This window comes from Lineus longissimus, chromosome 11 (genome assembly GCF_910592395.1).
Source record: "Lineus longissimus chromosome 11, tnLinLong1.2, whole genome shotgun sequence".
NCBI classification, from domain to species: domain Eukaryota; kingdom Metazoa; phylum Nemertea; class Pilidiophora; order Heteronemertea; family Lineidae; genus Lineus; species Lineus longissimus.
The window spans coordinates 16,152,993-16,179,546 of NC_088318.1; the positions used below are offsets into that span (position 1 = coordinate 16,152,993).

Genomic DNA, 26,554 nt, shown 5'->3' on the forward strand with positions numbered 1-26,554 from the left:
CTGACTGGAAACCAGCTATATGTAAGGACTTGGCCTATTGGTCAAAATAACTGGGTCAGCTCAAAGTATTTTTCTAAAATCATCAATAATATTATTGAAAGAAACTCTAATATGCTTAAAATGACACTAACTCTTAATAAGGTTTGACTCAAGGAAAGGGATGTTTTTATCGTTTGCTTTTTGCTCAAATAACTTTATTATCTGCAAATTTATGGTGATTTTGGTCGGATTTTCCTAAACCAATCAGATTCGTTGTTTTATCAAGCCAAGGGAGCGCTTTCAAGGATCATGGGAGATTTCAATGGCGGCCTCCTTGAATAGCAGATTTTCATAAAATTCCTCAACAAAAATCGGTAATAAAAGTAATAACCGACAAATGATATAGCTCTTGATGCGTTAAGCTGAATAAACAGTTGTCATAGATTCATTTCATGATTTCAAATACCGTGTATCCCCCTCGTTTTTTTTTATTTCTGGGGTCGTTTGTAATCCATGGAATTCAGGTCTGGCTTTTGTTATGCAGATCGATCAATGCATCATCGATATTGTGCAAACACTGCGTGACCTATTTTGTCTACCTGGTCTGGCCTTATACTACACCATTATACACACAGCCACAGGTATTCAACTTGTGTACATAAAAAGATTAAGGCTGTGGTCTCAGTACAAGATATATTTGTGTATTGTGTTTTGTATCAGTTTTGATGAGGATTACATTGAATTGATTCTGTTTGGTGAGTAGGCTAAAGACGATTATCATTTCTGCCTGTTGAGCCCGCAATTTCATTCCCACCTTGGCAAGGCGGGGCCACAAATAAATAGGTTAGTGATTAGAAACTGTGACACCGGACATAGTTTATGAAAGCAGCCATTTTGGTTTAGTTAAATTTGTGTGGTGTGCATGCCATAGATTATCATGATAAACATCTTCATAGCTCACCGTAATGTAATTAAAAGTTCTTGTCATTGTTCCACAACCTGTTTTTTATGATATTTTCTGCACAATAGACAAGGATGTCATGCTAGAGGGTTGTTTTTGGGGTGTTTGTTAGTGGTTCAGTCAAAGTAAATCAGTAAATGAAAGTATATGATTGCAATGCAGATACACACCTAGGGTTGACTCATATCTGCATTGGTCATAATTGTTTTGATGAAATAGGAGGGGCTCTATTTCCAAGATGCAGCATCCCATTTTTTAAATGTATCAGCATCTCTGCTAACAACCCTGATCACCAGTACCGGATTTGATTTGTAAACTTCCCATTTCCGTTCTAGTGGTTGCCTCTTGGATTTACAGGTCGGTCACTCTCTCACACATCAATTTGTTGTGACCTCTATCTATGATTATGCTTTCTAATTATCTCTTGTCAAAAGTGGCATTGTCATTGATAAAGTGGGTTCATCGTTAGTTAGTGATGATGCTAGTAATACTAATAATTACTACAAATTTTCGACAGAGGATAGATGGTAATATGCCATTCATTGACCTATTTAACGGTTACTCTTGGCATAAAGCTTTTAAACATCAATTATTACACTGTACTCGTTTATCCTCAATCGACCTCATTTGGTTTTTAGTCACTCAGCTTGATACATGTATTTTACAGTTACTCAAAATATCTGGGAAATTGAGATTCACCCATACATGTTGTAGAAGAAATAAAAAAGCCTTCGTGTTTTAATAACTAGTCATTCAGAGTTGCGCTCTACAATTATAAGACGTTATATTTTCTTATTACTCTTTTCAGGGGAAGATGTATGCAAAGCTGCTTTTAGCAGCAGCCGCTGTGCTGTGTTTACACATAGGATTAGCAAATTCTCAGGATCAGCAATATAATTTTAACCAAGGTCGGAAGTTATTTGAAGAACCGTAAGTAATCCGTTCTGTGGTTCTTTTGTGAACACTCCGTCACATCGTAGAAAATTACACTTATTTACACATGTACTGCGACCTTATTAAACCTTCAAATGTTCTGAGAGAATATAGCAATTACCATAGCATTGACTCAAATTTTATGATGATATATCCTTACCTTTGCAGGACATACTTTGTTGTAGCGCCCACACGAATATATCCAAATGAGGAAGTTCAAATCAGCGTCTCCATACTGAAGTTAGAGTACAAGAGTGTCCTTGTGAGAGCATCTATACAGAAGGGCCCCAAGGAATATGCAAGTGCCAGTTACACATTCGATAGAGTTTCGACAAAGCTCTTACAGCTGAAGGTAGGTGGAGTCAAAAATATATAAGCATACATGTAACAAACCTTTTGGGGGATTTTGACGAATTTGTGCTTGAAGTGGGGCACATACATTGTAAATGTCCCATCCCGATATAGCCTGCATGTCAGAGTTTGACATTGAGACACTGAAGACAACTGAGATCCAAAATCAGTTTGAAAACTTTGGTGTCGTAGTCCTCTGCATGTAAGTAAATTGTAAATTGGATATATGTCATTCCATGGTTGCCAATCCCCCTCGATGATTCAGAATTGGCCCAAGTTATATTCACAGGTACTTATTTCACAGTCCCCTTGATTGTCGATGAAATTTGAAAACATTAATTGATGAAGCTGAAAGTTGTATACAATTTTAAATTTTAGATGCCCGAGGAGTCGGAAAAGGGTGAATACACCCTCCGCGTTGAAGGCTCAGTCACGGGCGGTGGCGTAGGAAACTTCATCTTCGAGAATGACACCAAACTGGAATTCTTCGAGAAGCAGCTCGCCGTGTTTATTCAGACAAACAAACCAGTTTACAAACAAGGCCAGACGGTGTATTTCAGGGTTGTGCCGGTGAAACCCAACCTCATGCCTGGGTCACAGATGGTAGACATCTACATTGAGGTAAGTTTGACAAACGGCTTGTGCTGGCATGTGACAGACCTACAATGCACGTCTAAGCCCAGAGTTGGTTGAAAGGAAGTCCAAAGGCTGAGGTAATGTTTGCTTTTTAAATGGCCATTGACCATGTGCTCTGGGCATTGTTACATCTCTGCTAAATAAACTATTTTATCTCTCCAGGATAGCACCAATACAACAGTTAGAAGGTGGCTCTCAAGACAGACAACCTCTGGTGTATTAAACATGGAATTCCTGCTCTCTCAGCAACCAAACTTTGGAGACTGGCGGATAAGGCTTGTGATTCGGGTAGGTTTTAGAATGACATTGTTTTCGTTTTTTAGTTTGGACTTTGAGAGAACGACCTTTGACACTGTATTGACTAATATAATATACTATAATAGTATTAAATTTTGGATTTTGAAATAGCTTTTTTTACTTTCAGGATGCCGAGTACATCAAAACTTTCAAAGTTGCCGAAGTCTGTAAGTTGACCTCCCCAATTACATTCTTTTTGAAACTGTCAATCTGATTGAAGAAGGAAATAAACATGGGCCTGCCTAGTTGCCTGGTTTTAAAAAGTGATTATATTAAGTATCTTGAAGCTGTTGGTCATATAGATAGACGCTCGGCCAGGGGATCTTAAAAATGTAGGTTGATACTAATTCTGTAAAAGTAAAAGTGAAAAATAAAGTAGCAGATTTGAAATCACGAGTACTGGTACCTTCGCATACATGTTGGTGAGAAAATTGCGAAATCATTCTGGCTTATCACTTTGCATTGAGAAAATTGATTAATCATTCAGGTGTTTTGCTTTGTGATAATCGTGTTTTCATGTTTTCTTTCAGATCGTCCACGTTTTGATGTGAATGTGACGGTGCCAAATTACATCATGGATCGAGGATGGGGTCTTCCTCTTCTCGTTGAGGCAAAGTAAGTCGACGTCGTTATATCATTTCTCATTGTCTCATGGGGAACCACGGCATAGGTCTTGCGGTGCTGACATGTGATGGAATGTACGGCAATTTCTGTATCTGAATGCTTGTTTAATGAAATTCTTAAGTTTAAACTACTCTTTGCTTTCACTTTCAGTGACACTTCAGGCCGCGGTATCATCGGTAACGGAACCATCTACCTGAGAATGGTGCATGAATCTGGTACCAAGGAACCCGTCATCATACAGAGGGATATCGAATATGTGAGTAGGATTTGTTGTAATTGTGACAGTACTATTTGTTTATATCTATGATTGTATGAAATGCTTGCCCTTCTTGTGGGGCTGAAAGTTCTTTGGTCCTTAATTTTTAACGATGTACCCCACTGCAACAGAGATCGGTATGACATAATATACAATCTTGTGACATCACATGATGTGAATAGCAGCCTCCTTTGACCAGTGCAGCTCTTTTGCAGAAATGGCCTGCCAAACACAGTCGCCACATGCGACCGTAAGTTTTCTCAGAGGTTTCCGTGCCGTTTCAATCTCCTTACTCATTACTTTTAGTTCCGAGGACGCAACAAGACGTTCTTTGCCTTGGACGAGTTGAGATACGCTGCCCAAACAAACAACATCTTCGGCTATGAGATCTTCGTCAACGTGTCGATCAGCAGTTGGTGGTACCTCCAGAACATGACAGGCTGGGCATACAGTTACATATACAGCAGTGAGATAGAGTTGAATTTCCTTGGGAACGAGGTCGTCCCGTTCAAACCCGGCATGATGTTCTCGTGTTACGTAAGTATGACTTATTGAAATTCGATTCATTGGTGCATCATATTTGCTGGTGAAAATTGGTAATATTAATGATGATGCAAGGCCAAGTCGAACTGCTCCAAGAAATTGTTTGGAATTAGTAATTAGTATCAAGTATGGATCTTGACAGTATGAGGCAATGCTAGTGGATTTGACCTCATATTGGTTGTGATGGTTCATTCAACATGCATGCCCAGTCAGATACACTTTCCCCTTCACAGCTTGCTGCATCTAGAATGGATGGCTCTCCGCTACGTCTGAGCGATTCCCGCCAGATTATCGTGAGGCGGATCATTACAGGAGGACAGTTCGCCAAGACCCATGCGGACGAGATCCATATCATACCAGACAACGGGATATTCACATATACGTTCAACACTCCCGAGGATGCAGAGGGAGTGGAGGTCAAGGTCGGTGGAGAAGTTTTTCATTGCTTGCGTTAAAAATTTTAATTGCTTCAGTCGCTTTATAGCAGGCCTCTCTATTTCATCAGTTGGGACAAACCCTGCTTTCCTTAATTTGGCTTATTTTACTGTGATTTCATCCCTTTCGTGCTCTGGCACTCTCAGCAGTACATTCATCATGTTGATGATGCTAAATAAAGTCAGAGGTCTATTTTGTTTATTCTGAATTTCATTTTGTATCATTCTGAAGTCTTAATTCTTCTTCAGGCATTTTACCAACGAGATGAAAACATCCAAGCCGTTCAAAAAGCCATTCGCGTCTATTCGCCCTCAAACAGTTTCATCCAAGTGACTACAGCCACTTTGAACCCGACCGTCAACGAATACATGATATTTACCATCAGATGCAATAACTTTGTGGATTATGTTTACTACCAGGTGAGTGAAGTTTTTGAAAAGACGTCTGCTTAAAAAGAACCAGGGATATTATCAGTGAAAGTAAAGATTACTGTAACAACAATTCAAGGTATGATTATGATATCTCATGTATTTTGCTCTCTTATGGATGTATTGAAAATGTTTTCAAATTTTAAAATCACTTTTCAGATTGTGGCCGCAGGTAGAATTGTTGTGGCAGACAGGTTAGCCATGACTGCCCGCCAAAAGACGTTCTCCGTTGCTTTGTCGCGTGATATGATTCCGAAGGCCCGAGTGGTCGCTTACTATATCCGTCCAGATCGTGAAGTAGTGGCCGACGCTCTCAATTTCTTTGTCAATGGAACCAGATTATATGACGTACGTATCGTGGAAAATCTTGGCTAGTAGACAGGGGTCAAAGTGTGAATAACATCAGCCATAGTTGATATCGGACTATAAACCCACCTTTAACTCTTTTAACTTTATCAAATCATGTATCATCAAACTCATCTAATCTCTTCATTTTCCAACAGGTGAAGGTTGAATTCAACAAAGGAAAAGACTTCTCTGGTGCGACTGCTCAGATGTCTGGCCTTACGTTGCCTGGTGTGTACATCTCATTCGCTGGTATCGACCGGGACCAATGGGTGGCTGGGGCATCTCCATTTCTCTCAGAGGAAGAGGTACGTCTTGTTTCTGCTTATGTTATACAGAGTGTATCAGTAAAAATGATACACTTTAAAAACTGAATAAAAGTTTGGGTTTTTTGGACACGTGGTAAATATTGTGATGGATTTCCATGAGGGTACCCACTGGGGAGCCGCAGCTGAGAGTTTTCATTGAGTGACGTCATGCGGAAAACTGCACAATCATTGTATTTTCCCGTTAACAGTTTTCCCGCTAATGTTGATGTCTTCCTTCAGGTTGTTAAGGAGCTTAGTACCTTTGACGGCCATGCCAACAGCAGCTACCAATGGACGTGGACATTCTCGGATGATTTCGAGCAGACGGTCTATTACCCAGCTTCCTCCTACGCCATGGACACAAATCTCACGTTCAAGGTAGATGAATTGAAATATCTAGGATGTTAATGAGGTCTATGGTACTTGGGGGGTAATCAGAATTTGCTCCGTTTTATTAGTTTGTAAAGTTTGTAGTTGGAGATTGGTTGGTTGGTCAGGGGATGCCGGAGGGGGAATGATACTGATTAATGATATTGTTTATTATCTTCTTCTAGTATGCTGGTCTCATTGCCTTCACTGATGCAAATGTGACCCGCCTGCCACATCAGTGTAACGAGACAGCCGGAGAGTTGCCATGCCAGACTGACCGACGTTGTTTCAACATCGAAAAGCGATGCGACCAAGTGCGCGACTGCCAAGATGGATCAGATGAACTCGGCTGCAGCTATCCTCGGACGAGGTCCAAGCGCAAGAGGCCGCTGTTTATGTTCAACTTCCTACAGCGTCACTTCTTGGACACGTCCTGGTTGTGGAAGTCTTACATGACTAAGTAAGTGCAGATAATAATGATAGTGAGTGAAAAACATGGAGCGCTTTTCACTCTATTCCCTGCTGTCTCAAAGTGCTTTACGATCACCAACACTATATCATTGACATGTCTATACGTTTTTAATTTCATTGATGAGTGATCCTTTCATTACAGGCATGAAGGGAGGGTGGACATCACCACTAATGTGCCCAATGATATTCCTCTCTCCTGGATGGTCAGTGCGTTTGCCATGAGCAGAGAGAAAGGACTTGGTCTCATGCCTCGGCCAATATTGGTATGTTCACTTCGTAATTTTTCCATCATGTCTCCTTTTTCATCTTGTTGTTTTGAACTTCCTGCCTAATCAAAGAAATTTAAACAAAATGTTTTGAAAAATGGGATAGGAAAGCTGGCATTTTCCTCTTGATGACACAACTGAGCTGATCGTGCTGTTCAATAATAAAATGTTTCGCAGATGAATGAAATCAGAGAAATCTGTGATTTCAAGTTGTCTGCCTGGCGTGTGCCTCATTTTCCTGAAACATGTAACAACTGAATGTTTTTGAATGACATTTTTCAGTTTGATGCTGTCCAGGCCTTCATCATGAATGTTGAGATGCCAACCAACGTCAGATTAGGTGAACAGGTGGGCGTGCGTGTCACGATCATGAACTTCTGGAATGACTACTTCGAATGTGTGGTGACGCTGCATGCTTCTCCTCAATATAAGATGGTCGAGGTCGAGTCTATGGGTATCGTGAGCAGTTACAGGCCCAGGACATCCGGGGGCGACCATCAAACTTTACTATATGTAAGTGAAAACCCTTTCATGACATTTTATGTATTCGTTGATTTCAGACTGCTGATCAGATGGTGGGCCATCTCTATTTCTTGCTATTTTCGTCAAAGCTAAACTCCAAACTTGAATGGCCAGTGCCGTTTGTTTGGTTTTGATCTTGGTCAGAGTATGTGCTTTACATCAAACGGGATTCAGCTGTTTTAGTCATTTGTTCTTATTGGTTAATGGTTTGCAGCTGTCTTGGCTGTAAGATTTCTCATGCCCTTACAAAAGTGTTTACGTATTTCAAAATGTCCCATTTCAGCTCGAGCCAGGACAAACTGCCCATGTATACCTAGCTGTACTGCCAATTGTTCGAGGTCCGCTCTCTGTCACTGTCAGTGGCGCCACCTTTATTGGAAGTGACACTGTCACCAAGCCACTCTTTGTCAGTGTAAGTGCATTCGCTCATCGTTTGTTCGACTTATTTATGTGCATGATGTCCCAGTGATGATGTAACTGTACTTGGGTCTCTGAGCACAGAATAAATTTACATTTGATGAACGCTCTTTCTGCTGGAGAGGCATTTGACACTTTTCAACCAAAGGTGCAGTCTACTTTTTGAAAACCCGATTGGCAACATTTTGTCCTTGTTTACAGTACGATGGTGTGACAAACCACTATCACACTCCATACTTGGTGGACTTGCTCAGAACTGGTTCCAACATTCTTCCTGACTTGGACATTCCCGTACCAGAACAGTTCACCACACCAGAACAGAGAGAGCATCTCTACGTACCTGGATCTGGGAGGGCCCTTGTTCGTATTGTTGGTAAGTTATAAAAATCTCTTGTACATACTTTGAATTGAAAACATCCATTTTGTCTCTCTTAATATTCTGTCATGATATGAACTGAATTCAGATGTGATCGTATAACCTTTATTTTGCGAGATTTCTGATTATTTTCTCTCCATTGCAGGTGACATTGTTGGCCCTGGTTTCTTCGAGGATCATCTCACCTCTGAAAATCTCCTGGAGAAACCGTACGGATGCGGCGAGCAGGCAGTGTACAACTTGGCCGTCAACATGTACTATCTTAAGTTTCTCAAGGCGACCGCCCAGCTCACAGATGGTGTGAAAGAAAAAGGATTGGACTACGTCAATATTGCTCTCCAAAGAGTTATGAGTTACTACAACGAGGAGGGTTACATCCAAGGATTCCGAGACTTCCCCGACAAGAGTGTCTGGCTCACAGCTTTTGCTCTTGGTTCCTTGTACGACGCCCGGGAAGCTGATTGGGAGTACGACATGTTCATTCCAATGGAGCTCCTGAATAAGATCGCTCTTTGGCTAATTTCCCAACAGAATAAGGACACGGGTGCTTTCTATAACGAAGGACCTCTGTATGACTCAAAGATGAAGGTAAGATCATGGAAAAGTTCATTTGGAGAAGTTTGAATTTCGGAATTGACACTGAACTGAACACAGGGAGTTGGCAGCTTCGAATTAATCACAGAAAGGCGGTGCCTCACAAAGGTTTCTTGGCAAAATGACGTTACAAGCAATGTTTAAAGATGCCAGCACTCTCACTATTAAAGTGTATATTGAGTGAAAAGAGGAAAAGAGATTGTACTACTCTGATATTACTGTCATTGTGTTCTCTTCTCACGTTGCAGGTACTCAAGACTGTCGTCTATAATGGCCAAACATTACCAGCAAATATTTCAATCACTGCATACACCGTGGTAGCTTTGGCGAAAGCTAAGGGCCTGACTGGGGTAGGTACCGTAAAATATTTTCTTGTAGACTGCTCCCCTGGAAATCACCTCCAACAAAAGCATGTTAAATATTGGAAATCTTTGATTGAATTGGAAAAATCCCTAGTAGCTATTACAGGGTTAATATAATCTAAAAAATAACTTTTTTCAGAATGCACGTAACCTTGCAGTAACGTCCATCGGAACAGGAGCTGATTACCTCGCCAACCTCATCCCAGAGATTACCGACACATTCCAGTTGACCCTTGTGGCGTACGCTCTCCGTTTGGCGCAGCATTCCAAAAAGGGTGACGCTTTCCAGGCCATGAGAAATGAGGCAATCACTGGTTAGTAATGAAATGTGTTATCACACTCCAACCCCATTACACCCATATAAACACCCTGTCAACCTTAAAATGTTCCCTTCCTTTATTTTTACGCATTTTCACATTTGCAGATAATTGCGAAAAGTCGTTAAAAGAAAAAATAATTGAAATTACTGGTACAGAGTTGTCAAAATAAATGTACCGGTATGTCAAAAATGGATACCAATATTTCCATGTTTTTCAGTACCTCATTTTCTCATTCCACTTTCCAGAGAATGACTTTATCTATTGGTCGCACAACAAGTTCATGATCAACCCTGTCAACATCACCAAGGTGGACACAGTGCCATTCTATCAGCCCCGATGGGAGGGACCCTGGGACGGCTATGCGACTCAGGCGTCGGGTTATGCCCTGTTGACATACCTTGGCAACAACTTGAGGTTGGAAGCCTACCCGACCATGAAGTGGTTGACGTACATGAGGAACACCATGGGTGGCCAGGCATCGACGCAGGTATGGGCATTTTTGTTTCAGCTCCATGTGGAAACAAGGTGTTAAAAAGCATCACTTACTTTCTCAGTCCTCTTCATGCCTAGAGGGCACATCAGGCTTCAATCTGCAGTCTCCACCCTCTCCAGTCGCAGCGCGACTGTGGCTGTTTCCCCAGGTCAGACAAATTGATTGAGCAGCTCCTCTGAATTCTACTGAAGTCATCAGGAACACTCTATTTGAATTGATAGTTGATTTGATTTTGAAAATTCAACCATTTTCTCTTCTAGGACTCAATTGTGGCCCTTCAGGCCCTGACCGACTTTGCCAAATTGGATGCATCGCGTGATTTGTATAACGTGGAATTCACTGTCGAGGCCACATCATCGGCCCGCTGGAAGAGAACCATTGTCTTGACGAGGGAAAACTTTGCTGATCTTCAGACTGTCCAAGTAAGTACATTTAATCATGATCTCCATTTGTTTGAAATTTCAATAAACAGGTCTGGCTTGTACTCGATATCCGGAGTGTACATGCTTTCTTGAGTGTGCTCATGCATAATCAAGGTTTTGAGTAATGGCTGCCATTTTGTTATACTCCAAAAATACCAAAATAAACATCCTGGACTTTAATTTTTTCGCTTGAGAAATCATTCTTTTTGTTGTTGTTGTGCTAAATTTGCTCCGTTTTGTTACTTCAGATTCCGGCTGTGTGGGGTAGCGTTAAGGTGACCGTTGAAGGGACTGGTCTGGCCACAGTCTCGGTAAGTACTAAAAGCAAATAGCTGTACCTTTACTTGTGAAAAGTGATGAATTCGGAGATCCTGTCTCTTTCTAGTTACATTATCTATTACTTGATATCATCATGCATGCATGATATAAAGATATAACATAATTTTTTGTCTCTTTCTAGTTGGACACTTTCATCAACGTCGAGTACAGGAGGTTCTTGAAGTATCCGCAGGCCAAGTTCTTTGACCTGACCATTCCAAAAGAGGGGCTCAAGTTCAGCGGCAGGAATTTCTCCATCTTTGAAATGACCGCCTGTGCAAGGTAAAGCATTAATAATTTTCTGATAATTTTTCGGGGAATGAGAGGCTCGGGTGCCTTTTACTATAGTGGTAGGACTGTGCTAGCGGTCCAATACCAGTCTACTCATTGTGAAATCAACATGGGACTGGTAGTTCAAAATTTTCAGTGGATTTTTACGGGGGGGGAGGACCTTATCTAGCATGGCATAGAGTCTGTCATTGGACTGATTAGAGCCTTGAAATTATGTCTTGGATAATTAGCTCCTTTTGTAGATGAACACTTAACATTCAGGAGGTCACTCTCTGCGGTTCAAATGATGTCAGGGCTCGTGGCGCAGAGTGAGGTTCTTTGACGTCATAGAGGGGCATGACGATACGATATGTCGCTGTTGTGGGGAATGACGTTGCTCATTAAATCATAATGAAAGCATGAAATCATGCCTGGTGTCCTGTTTGCCAGTACCAGCCCTGATTATTTTTACTTTGACGTATCCTGTGTGTTGAGGAACCAGGAATCTTTTTTTGTTGAACCTGTGCGGAAGCAGATGATGTTCTGCCACTCTTACGGTGAGTACTTCTTAATTTTGTATCAGAAATTTTAACACCTTGGGTGAAATGCGGGCACCATGAAGGATAGTTAGTAAAACCAATGGGCACCAAAGGTGTTAATGATGTTTTGAAGTGAGATTCTGTGCGGAGATACTGATTGATGCCGAGGCTGATTACTATTATTTTCTCAGTGGTAGGGTTAAACAACTAGTACGCTTCAAAGGTCCTGGACCATTGAGCCTCTCTGTTTAAATGTGTCATCGCAATTAAGTTACGAAATGTTTCATCAAGTTCTTCTATTTTGTTCGCAGATGGACGGCAACAAATGTAGCAAAATCTGCCGGCCTGTCCGTTATTGAAATAGAAATCCCTAGCGGCTACGTCATTTCAAATGGGTATCTAAGACGCCATCTACAGGCCGGCAATATGGCGCCGAATGTCCACCGCGCAGTCTTCCGTAAGGGGATGGTCACATTTTATATAGAAACTGTAAGTTGGTTACCTATATTGGTTAATGCTTAACATTTCTTTGCGTGTAATTTAACATTTTTAAAACAATTTTTCGTTGACAGGTGGACGGCAACTCGCCTCAGTAAGGCCAGCGGTTTGTCAGTCATTCAGATTGACGTGCCGAGTGGTTTTGTAGTAACCAATATTTCCCTCAGGGAGTATGTTCTGTCCAAACCTCTTTCAAATCTCCGACGGGCTGTATTTAAAGCTCCAACCGTTAGTTTCTATTTGGAAAATGTAAGTTATTTTCAAATTTTTTTCATGGAGAATGGGTCAACTGCATGCACAATGTTGCTTTTTTTATGATAATGCTGTGTCGATGCCATACCTTCTGTACAGCTCCCCCCCCCCCCTGACCGGCTTAATTCCATCTACACAGTATATTCAAACCTTCAAATTTTAGATTGCGTTACGTATTTCATATCATTAGGATGAATCCAAGAAAACATAGATGACTGAATTTGTAGAGATGGTTCTGTTTCTTGCAGAATTTGACAAGAATTGATACGAACTCATCATTATTGAATTACATAGTGAATGAACAACTTGACACCAAACTCTGTTTTTAAGGTGAAAGGCATTTTGATTTTTTTCTTGGCAGGTTTTGGCCCGATTTTTACCAATGATTTCTCCCTTTGGTGTTCTTTTTTGACCCCAATTTCCCTACACCTTCAGTTCATAGAACGTATACTTACATGTTTTTGGTCTAAATAATGTTGTTAAAAACCTCATTACCGGTAAATCACCCGGACAACTTACCTCATTACATGTAAAGTCAACTGTACAATTTCACTACATCAGATTTGTAAAGTACGTGTACTTCTCCTCGTATCTGTCCGCATGACAGAGGAGTCTTTCAAGGAGGAAAACTGAATTTTTTTAAGGAGCATTGTGCATCGGTTTGATCTTGGAATTTCTCTGTGTAGATTGAGAGCTATTGGTCACTTCCCCATAACACGAGGGCCAGGTTGTTAGAAAGCATGTCAACTCATAGCATAGTGTTGACATGTACATCGATGTACGTGAAGCAACATGTCAACATCATGTTACGAGTTAACGTGTTTTCTAACGATCAGACCGAAAGATTTTGTGTATATTAAAATCAAAAATGTTTTACTTCAAGAATGCCAAACATTTGGAAATAATGCGTTTTCGGTATCATCCATTTGAGGAGAGAAATAACAACGAGTCATCAGCAATTAGTCGTTAGTAATTACTTACTACAAAATACTAAAAAAAACACCAAGTAGTGATTGATAGCTCTCGTTCATTTTTTTTTTATTAAGCTGGAAAGGGTGCTGGTTTTTATAGATATGCACTTTTTTTGTTTAACTGTTCCTTTTTGTCCGCATCCCAGTTACGTGAATTGTTGTAAATATATACCTGTGCTTCATTCTTTTTCCTGTTGTAATACTGTCGGCCACCAATATTGCGCTCGTCTTATTTTGGCGGTTTTGGCAACATATTGAAAAATACAAAAATATTGGAAAACTCAAAGCTGTTACATAATCCGGCGAAATAAAAATTGTGGAAGTTTTATCTCTTCAGAACTTTTGGTGGTTTACAGTATACATGTAACAGGCATGTTGGTCACCCTGAAATTCCTCCTGCTAACAGGTTTTTTTATTTTCGCCAAAGGGCGGACTTGCCTGTGTTGTGGTGTGTACCTGTGTTGTTGCTTTTGTAAATTAGATGTTAGTCGAGAAAATGTTGCCCAGGAGGGCACAAAAAGGCTATTGGGCTTAGAGAAGGCAGACCATGGATTTTACCTGGCAGCGTCGCAGCAAAACAAGGCATATGTTACACAGAATATGACCGTATAAAATGACACCAGGAGATAATGGACCGTGCGAAAAATGCAATACACCTGTCATGCAAGTTGTCTGGTGACAACACTAACACCCCGGTACTTTGTAAAGCTGCACTGTAAAGTACCATGCACTTCACTTATAAATCTTACAAGAGGAAAATTAGTTTTGCTGATGAACATAAGATATTTTCGCGAAAAACGCAACAACGCTAACTCACTTAGGGATAGGGATAGATTGTATGTAATGTTATAGCACTGATAAGGGTGATTTTAGGCTGGAGTGGCCTTGTTTATACTCATTTGCCAGGGGTCGTAAACTTTTTCAACCTAAAGCTGCTGAGGTCAACACTATGCTACTGAGGCAGACTTGCGGTTTTCTGGTGCTTTGTGGTTCAAGTTAAAGCCAAAAAAAGCTGCCAATAGTGGTTGGAAAGCTCTCTTATTCTGATAAGTGTTATAAATGATCATATTCCCTGCTGATCTGTCAATCAGTGTCATAAATGTTCACATTCGCTGCTGATCTGTCAATCTCAGTGTTATAAATGTTGATTATCCCTGCTGATCTGTAAATCTGCTACAATATTCCGAATCCTCTTCCTCCTGTTTTCTTTCTCGTCACCATGTTTGCATGTTGCTAAAATATCTTCCTGAATCTCCCTAAAGCAAGGAATTTTTGTCACTGCGAGTAGTAAGCAGTGTGCTATACTTCAGGCACTTGCCGATTCTCAAATTCAAAACCTTCCATCACAAGCGAGATGCTCTTTAACTGTGCCAGCACACTTCCCAATAGGGGGGCCCATTGAATTTGTTTTCTTGGTCCATTTGCCCATTATCTGATTGACTCCCTTTCTATGAATTACAGCTTACCACTGAACCTACCTGTGTGTTTTTCCGTGCTGATCGCTGGTACCCTGTGGCTAACATCACCATTCAACATCGGATGAAGGTCTATGATTACTATGAACCAGGTAGGTCGCTGAGTTTTTAAAAAAGTGACCATCAGCCAAATGAGGCCAACACCAAGCTTTCATACACTAATTTTGAAGTAATGGAACATAGTTTCTAATATATATATCAAGTTTGTCCAAGTGGTGCGGTGGCAACCTCTGAAGTCCCGGGTTCGAATCCTAGTCAGTCCCGGTACACTCATGTGATAGAGAGGGCGATTGCCTTCGACAGCGTAGGTTTCCTCCGGGGTCTCCGGTTTCCTCCTACTGACATTACAATCGCCCATTATTGTTTATAGAACTAATAATGTCCCAGTTGACACACCGCTCTCAACTCAATTTTTTTCATGCTCATTTTTTCTTTCCTTCAGGTCGCTACAACCAGTCGCTGTACACTGTCTACAATCTGTTCAACCTTGGTGTTTGTCACGTGTGCGGATCGTTCCAGTGTCCGTATTGTGCAGATTACAACGCGGGAACGACCATCGTGGCCAGCATCTCCGTCCTTGTGATGTCCTTCATGTTTGCGCTTTATAAAAATTTACAATTTCTGCATGTCGGGTCGTTTGGTACTTGACGGGGTTGAGGCGCATGTGAATAGGATGGGGCTGCAGTTTGTACAGTCTTCATTCTTATCAAATAGAGGGTCCAATGAGTTTTAACTAGGGAGATGTTCCAAATCTTACAATTTCTAAGCATTCCAATTTAGATATAATCCTACTGTAAATATTGACACCTGCATGACTTAAATATTCTCAGAACAGTTCGGTATACCTCTATACCAATATTTTGAATACTAAACTTTTTGCTTAAGTCACTGCACTTTAGAACTTAGGTTTATTTGTTTGCGAATAGTGCAGATGTCATACGGCATTTGATGCCCTTTTTTAGTTTTGTGTACCAGTTGATGTCTCTACTAGATGCTTAAAGCAGCTCATTCATTTTACTGTAAAGTCTATTTCAAATGAAAATGACACTGCACAGAAAAACGCCTAAAATGAGTGGCGGACGAGGCTCAACTGGCTTAATACCGTCGACACAGTATATATACAATTTTCGAAATGATGCAAAATACATTTTTTATTCTATCCAACAAAAGGTTGGTCCTACCAATATTCGTTTGTATCATGTTTAAAGTACATCTTGACTTTCCGGCCAAAGTTTTGTTAATGGCCATCGTCGATGTCTATGGCCATAATTAACTGCTTCTAGCGTACGTCTAACGAAATATCATGTTCATCTATTACTTGTAGTATTACTTGATTATTTATGACCCTTTAAGGACCAAAGTCCACCTGGACCCCACAGGTACATGTACCTATGCATAGGAATCATTGCTTAGGTGTTATTAAAAGAAAAAGATGGGAAGATTTATGAAAATTCTATGAAGTAACCTTCCTGAATTCTAAAATTATCGCTGTCGGATTGTTTTCCTGAATGAAGTTGAGTCCTGAAAGGGTTAAGATACTTTAAGTAATAATCATGGGACCAATTTATGAATTGTCTGATCATGCTATATATTCGTTGCATTTTGGAGCTCTGGCTCCAGCTTCTTGTCAGTCAAGGTCAACACCAATGCCTCCCTATCTAAACAAATTGAAGGGGGGGCATTGAAATTCTCAATGTCCCCATGTAACCGCGAGAACTCACTTTAAGGAAAAATAAAACAGCTATGAGTTGTTTAGTTACAGAAGAATTGACTAAAAGATGTTTTTGAGTTTGTTATAACAAATCAGATTTGGCGTTGATCTTGACTGTCGCCTGTCTGTAAATTTATGAAGAAATCCTATTCGTAGAAGTAGTTTTCATTATCAAGAAGATACATTTTATATACTATGTATGTACATTTATAACTAGTATATTTTATAACCACGAGCGTGGACCATGCGTCTATTATAAACATGCTATTATGTACATAGGTTTGTTACTTGTATTGCTTATAGATGGCGCTGCCAGTCATGTACCGTCCTTATTCGTATACTGTAGGGTTATCAAAGGTCTAAAATCCCCATTCGATTTTAACAACTGAAATACAAGATAGAAGATCTTTCAAATTTGCGGCTGTCCACCTTGTGTATTGTTGTCAATGTTAGTCTCATCATTTGTATTGCACGATCTGTTCAGCAATGCATTGCACTGCTGCACACAGGCTTGCCAAGCCCCGAAAACTAAATTCGCAGCAAAAGGGCTTAATCTATTTTTGATCATACCTATATTTCAAAGTTATCGGAATTGTTACACATAAAGTTCCTGCCTTTATAGAGAATCCATTTATTGATAGGTTGACGGGCAGTTTGTGCCATACATACATGACATAGCTTTAGACATCTACATTATTTCATTCAGTAGCTATGAATCTACATTTTGGAAAATCAATAATCAATTATATCTGCATTAATGTGATAAGTTTCAAACATGTTTCTCCATGAGAATACAGTAGAAACTCTATTAAGGACATCCTTGGGACAGACAAATGCGGTCTGTAAATGCCCGTCCAGTGTAATCTCGGGAGACTCAACCTTTAAATTATATGTATCGTTGGAATTTTATATGGGGCAGCGATAGCGCAGTGGAAGAGAGTCGGCCTCATGATCAGGAGGTTGTGGGTTCGACTCCCGGCCGAGTCACTGCTTAGTTCCCCTACTGGTCGAGTTCATGTGAGCACCTTCTGGTTGCTCCTTGAAACCCCTGATTGATTTCTGTGGAGACCGGGGTAATGATATGATATCCCCAAGCGCTTTGAGCGGCCAGTTGATGGCTGGATACTTCACTATATAAGACTCGTATTATTATTATAAATGAAATGAAATCACATTCCTGTCCTTTGTCCAAATGATAGCATATATCCTGTCAAATGATTTTACGTAATTAAATGCCATTTATATAACCATGTCTTGAATTGATTGTTGGAATCTGTCTGACTGCGGCACCCGAGAGACGAACACATGCTGGTACAACCAGGCTCTCCTGTCTTTCCACAACATCAGGTGGATGTCCCCTACTGGAGAAAGACTGCAGCACCCAGAGACGAACACATGCTGGTACAACCAGGCTCTCCTGTCTTTCCACAACATCAGGTGGATGTCCCCTACTGGAGAAAGACTGCAGCACCCAGAGACAAACACATGCTGGTACAACCAGGTTCACCTGTCTTGCCACAACATCAGGTGGATGTCCCCTACTGGAGAAAGACTGCAGAACCCAGAGACAAAAAATGCTGGTACAACCAGGTTCTCCTGTCTTGCCACAACATCAGGTGGATGTCCCCTACTGGAGAAAGACTGCAGCACCCAGAGACAAAAAAATGCTGGTACAACCAGGTTCATCTGTCTTTCCACAACATCAGGTGGATGTCCCCTACTGGAGAAAGACTGCAGCACCCAGAGACAAAAAAATGCTGGTACAACCAGGTTCTCCTGTCTTTCCACAAGATCATGTGGATCAATGTGGATCTGTCATGCCAGGGAAAGCCTGGTGCACCCAGAGTCAACACGCGCTGGTACAACCAGATTCACCTGTCTTCAAACGAGATCATGTAAATATGTCCTGATGGACAAAGCCTGTTCCAGGCTCTTCCTACAAGATCCTAGTTGCATCAGTTTCTTTTGTCTCTGGGTGCACAAGACTAAAACAGGCCAGGCACATATGGGGGATCTTGCATAAAGACTTGGGAGGTATAGGTTGTTGTCTATGGGTGCAGTAGGCATGGTCCAACAGGGCGAAATCATCCGCATGATCTTGCGGACGGCCTGGCTTTAACAGTATGTTAGTGCATCAGACCGTCCAACATAACACAATCCTACTGGAGAATACCGAATGCATCCTGAGACGAAGCATGCTGATACGACCAGATTCTTCTGTCTTCCGACAGGATCATGTGTATGTGTCCTACAGATCTGACAAGTTCTGCTGAGAAACTGCTGTTACAACAAGCTCCTCATGTCTTCCCACAATAACCTGGTTGCATCAGTCTCTTTTGTGTCTTAGGGGACGGTTCTTTGTCCAGCAGGGCACATACGGATGGTCCTGTGAGAAGACGGGTGAACCTGGTCTTTACCCGCATGTCTTGTTTAACTAATTTCAGTCGGCTTTCTCAGGCAGTACACACCCATGGTCTTACCGAAAGCCAGTGGTACCTGGTTGTACCAGCATGTTGTTGCCTTTGGTGCACCAGGCTTTGTCCAGCAGGGCACTATTGTCATTATGATCTTGTTGGAGACAGCAGAATGACCTGGCTGTGCCAGTATGCTTTTGTCTCCGGGACCACCAGGCTTTGTCCAACAGAGGACATCCGCATGATTTTGTGGGAAGAAGACAGGAGAGCCTGGTTGTACCAGCATGTTTTGCCTCCAGGTCCACCAGGCTATGAAACATCCGCATGACCTTGTGGGAAGACAGGATCAAGCTGGTATCAGCTGACAATTCCTGCTATACTCCGAGAGAAACGGTACTCTTACAACTAGTTTCTACTGTCTTCCCACAAACACCTGTTTGTGCCAGTATTACTTGTCTCCGGGTGCACAGACCGTTGTCCAGCAGGGCACATCCGATTGGTCTTGTGGGAAGACGGGGTAACCTAAGGTTGTACTAGCATATTATTGTTTTCTAAGTTCATCAGGTTTTTCTTGAGCAGCAGCTATGCGATATCTGGTCAGGAACATGGCTGTACCAGCATGTTGCTGCCTCAGGATGCATCAGGCCTTATCCAACATGACACATCCGCATGACCCTATGGGAAGACAGGAGAAGCTGGTATCATGTTTATTCTCTGATTACAACATGTACAACAGGGCACCTCCACAAGATCTTGTCCGAAGACGGTTAGGATGAACAAGTTCCAGCATGTTTTTGTCTCTGGATGCACAAGGCTTTGTCCAATAGGGCACATCCACATGGTATTGTGAGAAGACGGGAGAACCAGGTATGAATCTAGTGACCAGGTTTCCCTGTCTTCTCACATGATGTATATCTTGCCAGGCAAAACCTGTACCCAGAGACAAAACATGTTGGTACAACCAGATTCGTCTGTCTTTCGACATGATCATGTGTATGTGTCCTACTGACAAATCCTGCTGGATTTGGAGACAATGTGTGCTGTGACAACTAGCTTCTCATGTCTTCCCCTGGTTGTACCAGTATCTTTTGTCTCTGGGTGCGTCATGCAGTCTTTGTCCAGCAGTGCACATCCTCATGATCTTGTGGGAAGACAGGAGAGTTTGGTTGTACCAGCATGTTTTTGTTTCGAGGTTCATTAGGCTTTCTCTAGTAATGCACACCGGATGATCTTGTCAAAGACAGTGTACCTGGTTGTACCAGCATGTTTTTGCCTCTGGGTGCATCAGGCTTTGTCAAACAGGGCACAATTATCTGCATGGTTTTGAGGAAGACAGTCGAATGGCCTAGCTTGTACCAGTATTTTTTGTCCGGTCTTTCACGAGCACAGCAGGCTTTGTTCAGCCGGACACATTCACATGATATTGAGGAACGACAGGAGAATCTTGTTGTACCAGCATGTTTTGTCTCTGGGTACACCAAGCTTTGCCGGCATTGCAGAATGACACATCCTCTCTTTGCCCTTGGAGGAAATTACAAAACAAAGTACAAAAGGAAGAGGAAAGATAAAATATGGTTTAGACATGCTTATTCTTGAACCGTTGCACAGATTACTATGGAACAGAATATTATGCTTTTACTCATAGGAGAAATATACAACATAAGCTACTAAATAGGTGTTCTTATTATTCCTGACACAGAAGCACAGTGTTACCAGAACCATCCATAGCAGTCAAATCTAAAGTTTTCCCATCAGAAGACTGCGCCTCCGTAGAATTCTGGATAAGGGCCTGATACTGCAACACGTTAGTCAGCGAGGTTAAATCTGCACTCTCAATGGCTATTGGGGTACCGTCACCATCGGTGGCGACGACTAGCTGGTGTTGGGACAAGGTGGTCTGGAACTGTTCTGCCGCAAGATCTGGGCTAACAACAAAACTGATTGTGTCAGTCATATTTGCATTGATCAGATCCGAATGCCTGATTCTTTTCGGACGCTGGATTCCGTGCATCTGAGCTTCATGGCGCTGTAAGTGGTGCTTGTGGCGGAAAGAATGCCCGCATAACTTGCATTTGAATTTTCCTTCAGTTGTGTGACCGCGTACGTGGGCAAGGCTCATGGCCTCAGTTTTGAATCTCCAAGTGCATCCTAGGAACGTACAGGGGAAAGGACGGCTTGGATCATGAACTCGCTTATGTTTTGCCAATGTCGATTTGTCATTGTAGGCATAGCCGCAAATATCACACAAAACACTACCTTGGCTATGCAGCTGGCGGTGTTGATGTATAGCAGTTTTTATGTTCGACTTGAAATCGCACTGAGTACATTGAAAAAGCTTCTCCTTGTGGGTTTTCTTATGCACCGTAAGATATGGTCGTGATTTAAAGGTTTTCCCACATTGATCGCAAGTAAAGTTTTGAGTAGGGCTATGAATGGGAGAATGCTTTTTCAAATATCTCGTCCGACTGAAGACTTTGTCACATTTTGGACAAGGAAAGATACCTGGCATGTCTTGTTTGTCTATCGGGCGTGGTGGCCTGCCCCGAGCATCGTGTGTTTTTTTCTTCAGGCGCAGCTCCCCATACGAAGCTTCGTACTGCGACATACTAATAAGTTTCTGGTTCTCTATAGACAGGTATGATACCATAGGTCTCGTTGCTATGCTCTGATTCAGTGAAAGGAGGTCAGAGTGCCAACTTTTCATATGCGCAGTCATGGCAGTCCTTGCCTCAGTTTTATAATCGCAATGAAGGCACTTAAACGATGCAACACCATACTCCATCGACTTCCCCTTCACCACTTCCGTCTGCAAGATGAAATTAAAGTCTTGCTCTGAAGAAAAACTGTCTGAAGATTTTAAGGGAACTTCTTGATCGACATCAGCCGAGGCGTTATTCTCGACGTTTGATTCCAAGACGGGCACTGTGCTGGCATCGTCGTCTCCAACGCCCATATTATCAGCTCCATCACTCGATGAGCTTGTTGATGCTGCTGTAGCATTTACGGAATTGTTGGGCAGCATCAGCTCATCAAATCCCATTGTGCGCCTAGCGCGTTGGTCCCGGTTTGGTACCTCATCGGATTTTTTGACAGGTGGACTAGGAGCTTCCAGCACGATTCTGTGTTTCTTTTTGTAGTGGTTCAGAAGGGCTGCTTGACGACTGAATTTGGATTTGCACAGCTCGCACTGATAACTTCGCACAAACATGGTATCTGAAACGAAAAAAAGAGTACATTTGTACCTATCTGTGGAAATGATAAAATATTTGAAGGCATATACCGAGATATCGGTGCAATGAACCCTAAACAGCAGTTCATTTAGTATGTTCGCAAAGAGGGGAGGGCATTTGTAAATTTAAGGCCACTTTGCAGAGTTGGGGGAGGGGGACTAAAATTAAAAGATGATTTTAACACTTTTATTTGCTGTACCTTGTCACTACATGTAAGTATGAAAAGAATAAGATGTTAAGGTTAGAATGTAATAACAGTTTATTGATTTTGATGGTTATTGAATTTATTCTGTTTAACTATAGTTGGTGTTTGATTTTAATTTTAATTTCCCAAATTGGCCTTTTGAGGAGAAAGTCACAATACTAGTAGAATGCAGGGATAAGTACTCATAATGAATTTCGAGGAAAATACTCACGACCAGACTTGTGCGCCAAGAATTCCACGATGCCATGAAACTGATGTGAGCAAAGGCTGCAAATAAGCACATCGGTGAGCAACACTTCGACAACTTTCTCGGCTTCTTCCTCTTCTGAAAGCAGAAAATAAATGGAAGGGTTACTTACACAATCATAGATTTTCACAACAAAAATTTTTCAATAAATTCTGGCCTACAATTCCAATAGAGTGTGTGGTACTGCTAACATCGAATCGATTCTTGAAGAGGAGAATAACTTTGGACGATTCACTTTCCACAACCTCTTGCTCTTCAGTTCAGTCACAATCGTCATGTGGCGACGCCTTGGCCCGAAGCCTTGGGATTGATTTTTCAATATGGAGACGTCGAATGACATTAGAGGGACTACGTCTGTCCCATAACCTCGCCGTTTCCAGTAGACCCTCTATTGTTAGAATGCCTCAAACGTTTGCATTTGTCCGACAACCTTGCTGCAACCTACAGGGAATTGTGTGTCCGAGAATAGGTAAATTCTGAGTAGGCCTACACATCACATTTACCTTTTTGGATATCGCTAGGACTATCAGCATCGACTTGAATGAAAGTAACTGGTCCATTCGGTGTCATGGAGGATATACTTTGTGCTTGACTTTCTGCCATTCTGTTAAAGCCTTGAAAGACAGGGCAAAATAGAAGTTTGGAGGAATATTTAATTTTTTGCAAGCCGGAAGTTACTGTTGTGGTTGTCGTTGCGAAATTATTCGCCGGCAGTGTCTAATTTGCAGACTGGTGCTGAATTTGCTGATTTTTGCGTACAGTTGGTTGCCTTTATTTTTTCAGAATCCTTGACAGTACATAAGAATGACTCAAGTCATGGAAATAGCTTAAGAAATAACCTTATTTTGCTTCAATCATGCAAAACTCATTACAAGGTTTCATCATTGGCGTGCAGAGGGCCACCACGAGTTTTCCATTTACTTCCTGGACTTTCCCGCAGACCTCTCCCTGCTCGCTATTGTAGCTTGCGATCGCTGCTTCCAAATCGAACAGTATCTTGCCCCAGCTGCAGCACCATAGGCTTTGTCGAAGATCATCTTGTACAGCCTGGAAATAATGCTCAGATCATTAGTAAATAATTATACTAATACTTATACTCAATGTAGTCCTATATGATCTGCTGTGTATTTTGTGTTCAAACGTTTGTGCCCATTAACAAGATAAGCAAGGCAATATTTTTTGCTTCATTGAGGTACAGGGGAACTCCTTTCAACATTTATAACAAAGTCTTACCTGTGACAGAGCTGTATATCTGGACACTGGATCTGCAGCTTCATCTCCAATCACATCAACGTATATGTTGGATCAAACACCCACACAGGGTCTCATAGTTATCGTGATCATTATACATTATCAAATAATATCATGTAGCCTTCTTCTCGGCGAAACCGAGACTGAATTATTCAAATTGTGTTCAACTGCGTTCATTTCGCAGTAAATTCATTAGTTACCAATGTATACCTTAGAGGGGGCAGAATGGCACTGTTTAAACAAGAAGTCTCATCAACAGCCTCAAAGAATATTGGATAGAACGGCACTGTACTGGGTCCCAATAATAAATATTGCCATAAAGACATATGATATTGTTTTGGGACTTATGTAAGATTAGTTCTCTCCGCCAAACCCAGGACTGAAGGATTAAAATCTTGTGTTTATAGGCTAACAAATGCAAACACTTCCAAATGGACCCCCTACAAGAGAAGAGTGGCTCTTCTTCTCTCCGACTTTGACACCCTATGCGAACATATCAATAGATCAGCCAGCGGTCCTTGGTGTCGCCGCGTGGGTTACGTCCAGTGAAACTGTTTGCAAAGGTCAGGGAACCACGATCTGACATCCATAACCAGCGTATCCCCTTTTCATGCCAGTTATAGTCGGGTGCTACACCACAGTCGGGATAGTGGCCGCCAAATGAATGGTTGTTGAATTTAAAACTGTTAACTGTTCACGTCAACTTACATAATTATGATTAGACAAACCTTCATGAATTCAATGGAGATTTCCACATCACAGGATAGAACCGAAGTGATGGCATCACGCAGATTTAACATGATCACTTCCATCCTTACCACCATGACTTGGACGTGTGCCTTCTTTGAGCAAATGGTATTTGATTCGGGATAGCAATTAAAATTGCCGTTGAACATGTACATGAAGTACAGTGATGTTCATAATACACACCTGTCTGACTTGAAATTTCAAACTGCGCAGTTCATTCCCGCCTTGATAGTATTGCTATTTCTACAATAAAAACCATTTGAAACCAATCCATACTTTTATCAGGAATAGATACTGTGCCTTACCTTCTGCTGCAGCCGTTTTGATTCGTTTCGGAAAATTTGAAGGCATTTTAACGTTTGAAATCGGGGAAAATGTTCCCGCGATGTTCTCCGCAGCTCACACACCAACCGACTGGCGTTCAAATCAACCGCGACCGATCATGACCAAAGACAATACCTTTGACGTCACAGCGTTCGGGCACTTATACACCTCTACTCCTTGAGCCGAGCCGGTTAGCAGTTACCTGCTCACGAGTCTTTTGTTCTGTCAATGGATCACTATGAGAGGCATTGTTAAAAATATTGCAGGCATTGTTAAATGTGGGCTTGGCTTTAGCATACATTCTTGTACATGTACGTTTGCCGTGCTCTGGAAATGCATAAGGCAGGTTATGTAAGCCAAAGGACGAAGTAAATGCATTTTTTTATCAACGATTTTTTTAATCATTTCCCCAATTCCTCCTACAACCACATATAAAAGATGGTTCAGTGTCGCGTAAAGCAATCCGCAGACAGAGGACTTGATAGATAGATGACTGTGGTCCCAAGTAGTACTAAGTTGTGCTTTAAGACCAGTCTCGTGAGATCAGATAACCATCCTAATTGGATATCCTTGGTGAGGGACGAGGCCGGTCCACTGCGTCCGGAGTGTACATGTTCTTTAAAGAGGGGTTTAGTATTATTCAATTGCATTGATAGAAGGAGCCACGAATATTCCAGCCGCCGATTGGAACCATCCCCAAAGCGGCCCCCACCTCTGCGCCAATATTATTAACTGTGTGTGACTTCAGTTTGTCACGCTAAAGGGGGACTATAGGTAATAGAACAGACATTATGTGATATAGTGTTTGTGTTCTGTGTGCTCCAGTGGGAGTTTAGATCAATAAGACAAATGTATATGTCATTGCTTAGTGGCCGATAACACTTGTACCAGACTATCGATTAGTCAATTAAAAAACAAAGACAGGTCCCGGCTGCTTTGTCCAATTATTATTTTTAAAAATTGAAAATACGGCCTCAATACAAAATGTACATAAATCACATTTTAAAGCCGTTTCGGTGCTGCATATGTGAATACTGCAGCATGTGTCTTGTTGAAAGTATTGTACTAAGAGAAGAGGAAAATCGAAAAATCCATGAATTTTGATGTGTAGGGCGGTTTTTTTCATGCACATATAGGCGTTTCAACGTTTATTTTATGAGTTGTTCAATTCGTAACTACACTCCTAATCTACAGAAGACATTGTGACCAGATTTTAGATTTGCCACAACGACGATATCTATCCACTTGAATATCCTTTTAAATGTCAAATATTCAGGCAGTGCGAGATGTGATCTTCCACACAAAAAGGCGGTAGCCTTTACAAAGATAAATGCTGGCAGCCCACACATGCGCATGCACCACAACCATAAATCTCGTAAAATACAAACTGCTGA

General features: G+C 41.5%; 2 protein-coding genes across 4 annotated transcripts; one reads left to right on the forward strand and one right to left on the reverse strand.

The window, feature by feature from the left end:
* The first annotated feature begins 334 nt into the window (after positions 1-334).
* LOC135496226 (CD109 antigen-like) lies at positions 335-17,989 on the forward strand. 3 transcript variants are annotated; one of them, XM_064785417.1, is made up of 29 exons: positions 335-353; positions 1,749-1,870; positions 2,042-2,225; positions 2,603-2,845; positions 3,023-3,148; positions 3,285-3,324; positions 3,688-3,772; positions 3,932-4,037; positions 4,344-4,574; positions 4,814-5,002; positions 5,264-5,434; positions 5,603-5,791; positions 5,947-6,096; positions 6,337-6,474; positions 6,651-6,925; positions 7,079-7,199; positions 7,485-7,715; positions 8,008-8,136; positions 8,343-8,514; positions 8,663-9,105; positions 9,360-9,461; positions 9,613-9,787; positions 10,039-10,280; positions 10,547-10,708; positions 10,957-11,019; positions 11,169-11,308; positions 12,147-12,324; positions 15,018-15,123; positions 15,474-17,989. In XM_064785417.1, exons 2-29 carry the CDS (start codon positions 1,755-1,757, stop codon positions 15,677-15,679), a joined length of 4,713 nt encoding a protein of 1,570 aa, XP_064641487.1. In that variant the 5' UTR covers positions 335-353; positions 1,749-1,754; the 3' UTR covers positions 15,680-17,989. The 3 variants fall into 3 exon arrangements, with proteins under 3 accessions (XP_064641487.1, XP_064641486.1, XP_064641488.1); XM_064785416.1 differs by lacking the exon at positions 335-353 and adding an exon at positions 614-734; XM_064785418.1 differs by lacking the exons at positions 335-353; positions 12,147-12,324 and adding exons at positions 614-734; positions 12,408-12,582.
* A 2,747-nt stretch (positions 17,990-20,736) lies between these two features.
* On the reverse strand, positions 20,737-25,235 carry LOC135496227 (zinc finger protein 729-like). The gene is made up of 5 exons (XM_064785419.1): positions 25,142-25,235; positions 23,711-23,885; positions 23,342-23,452; positions 22,803-22,916; positions 20,737-22,369 (listed from the first exon to the last, which is right to left on the reverse strand). The coding sequence occupies exons 2-5, from the start codon at positions 23,721-23,723 to the stop codon at positions 20,841-20,843; spliced, it is 1,767 nt and encodes a 588-aa protein (XP_064641489.1). The 5' UTR covers positions 23,724-23,885; positions 25,142-25,235; the 3' UTR covers positions 20,737-20,840.
* Positions 25,236-26,554: the final 1,319 nt, after the last annotated feature.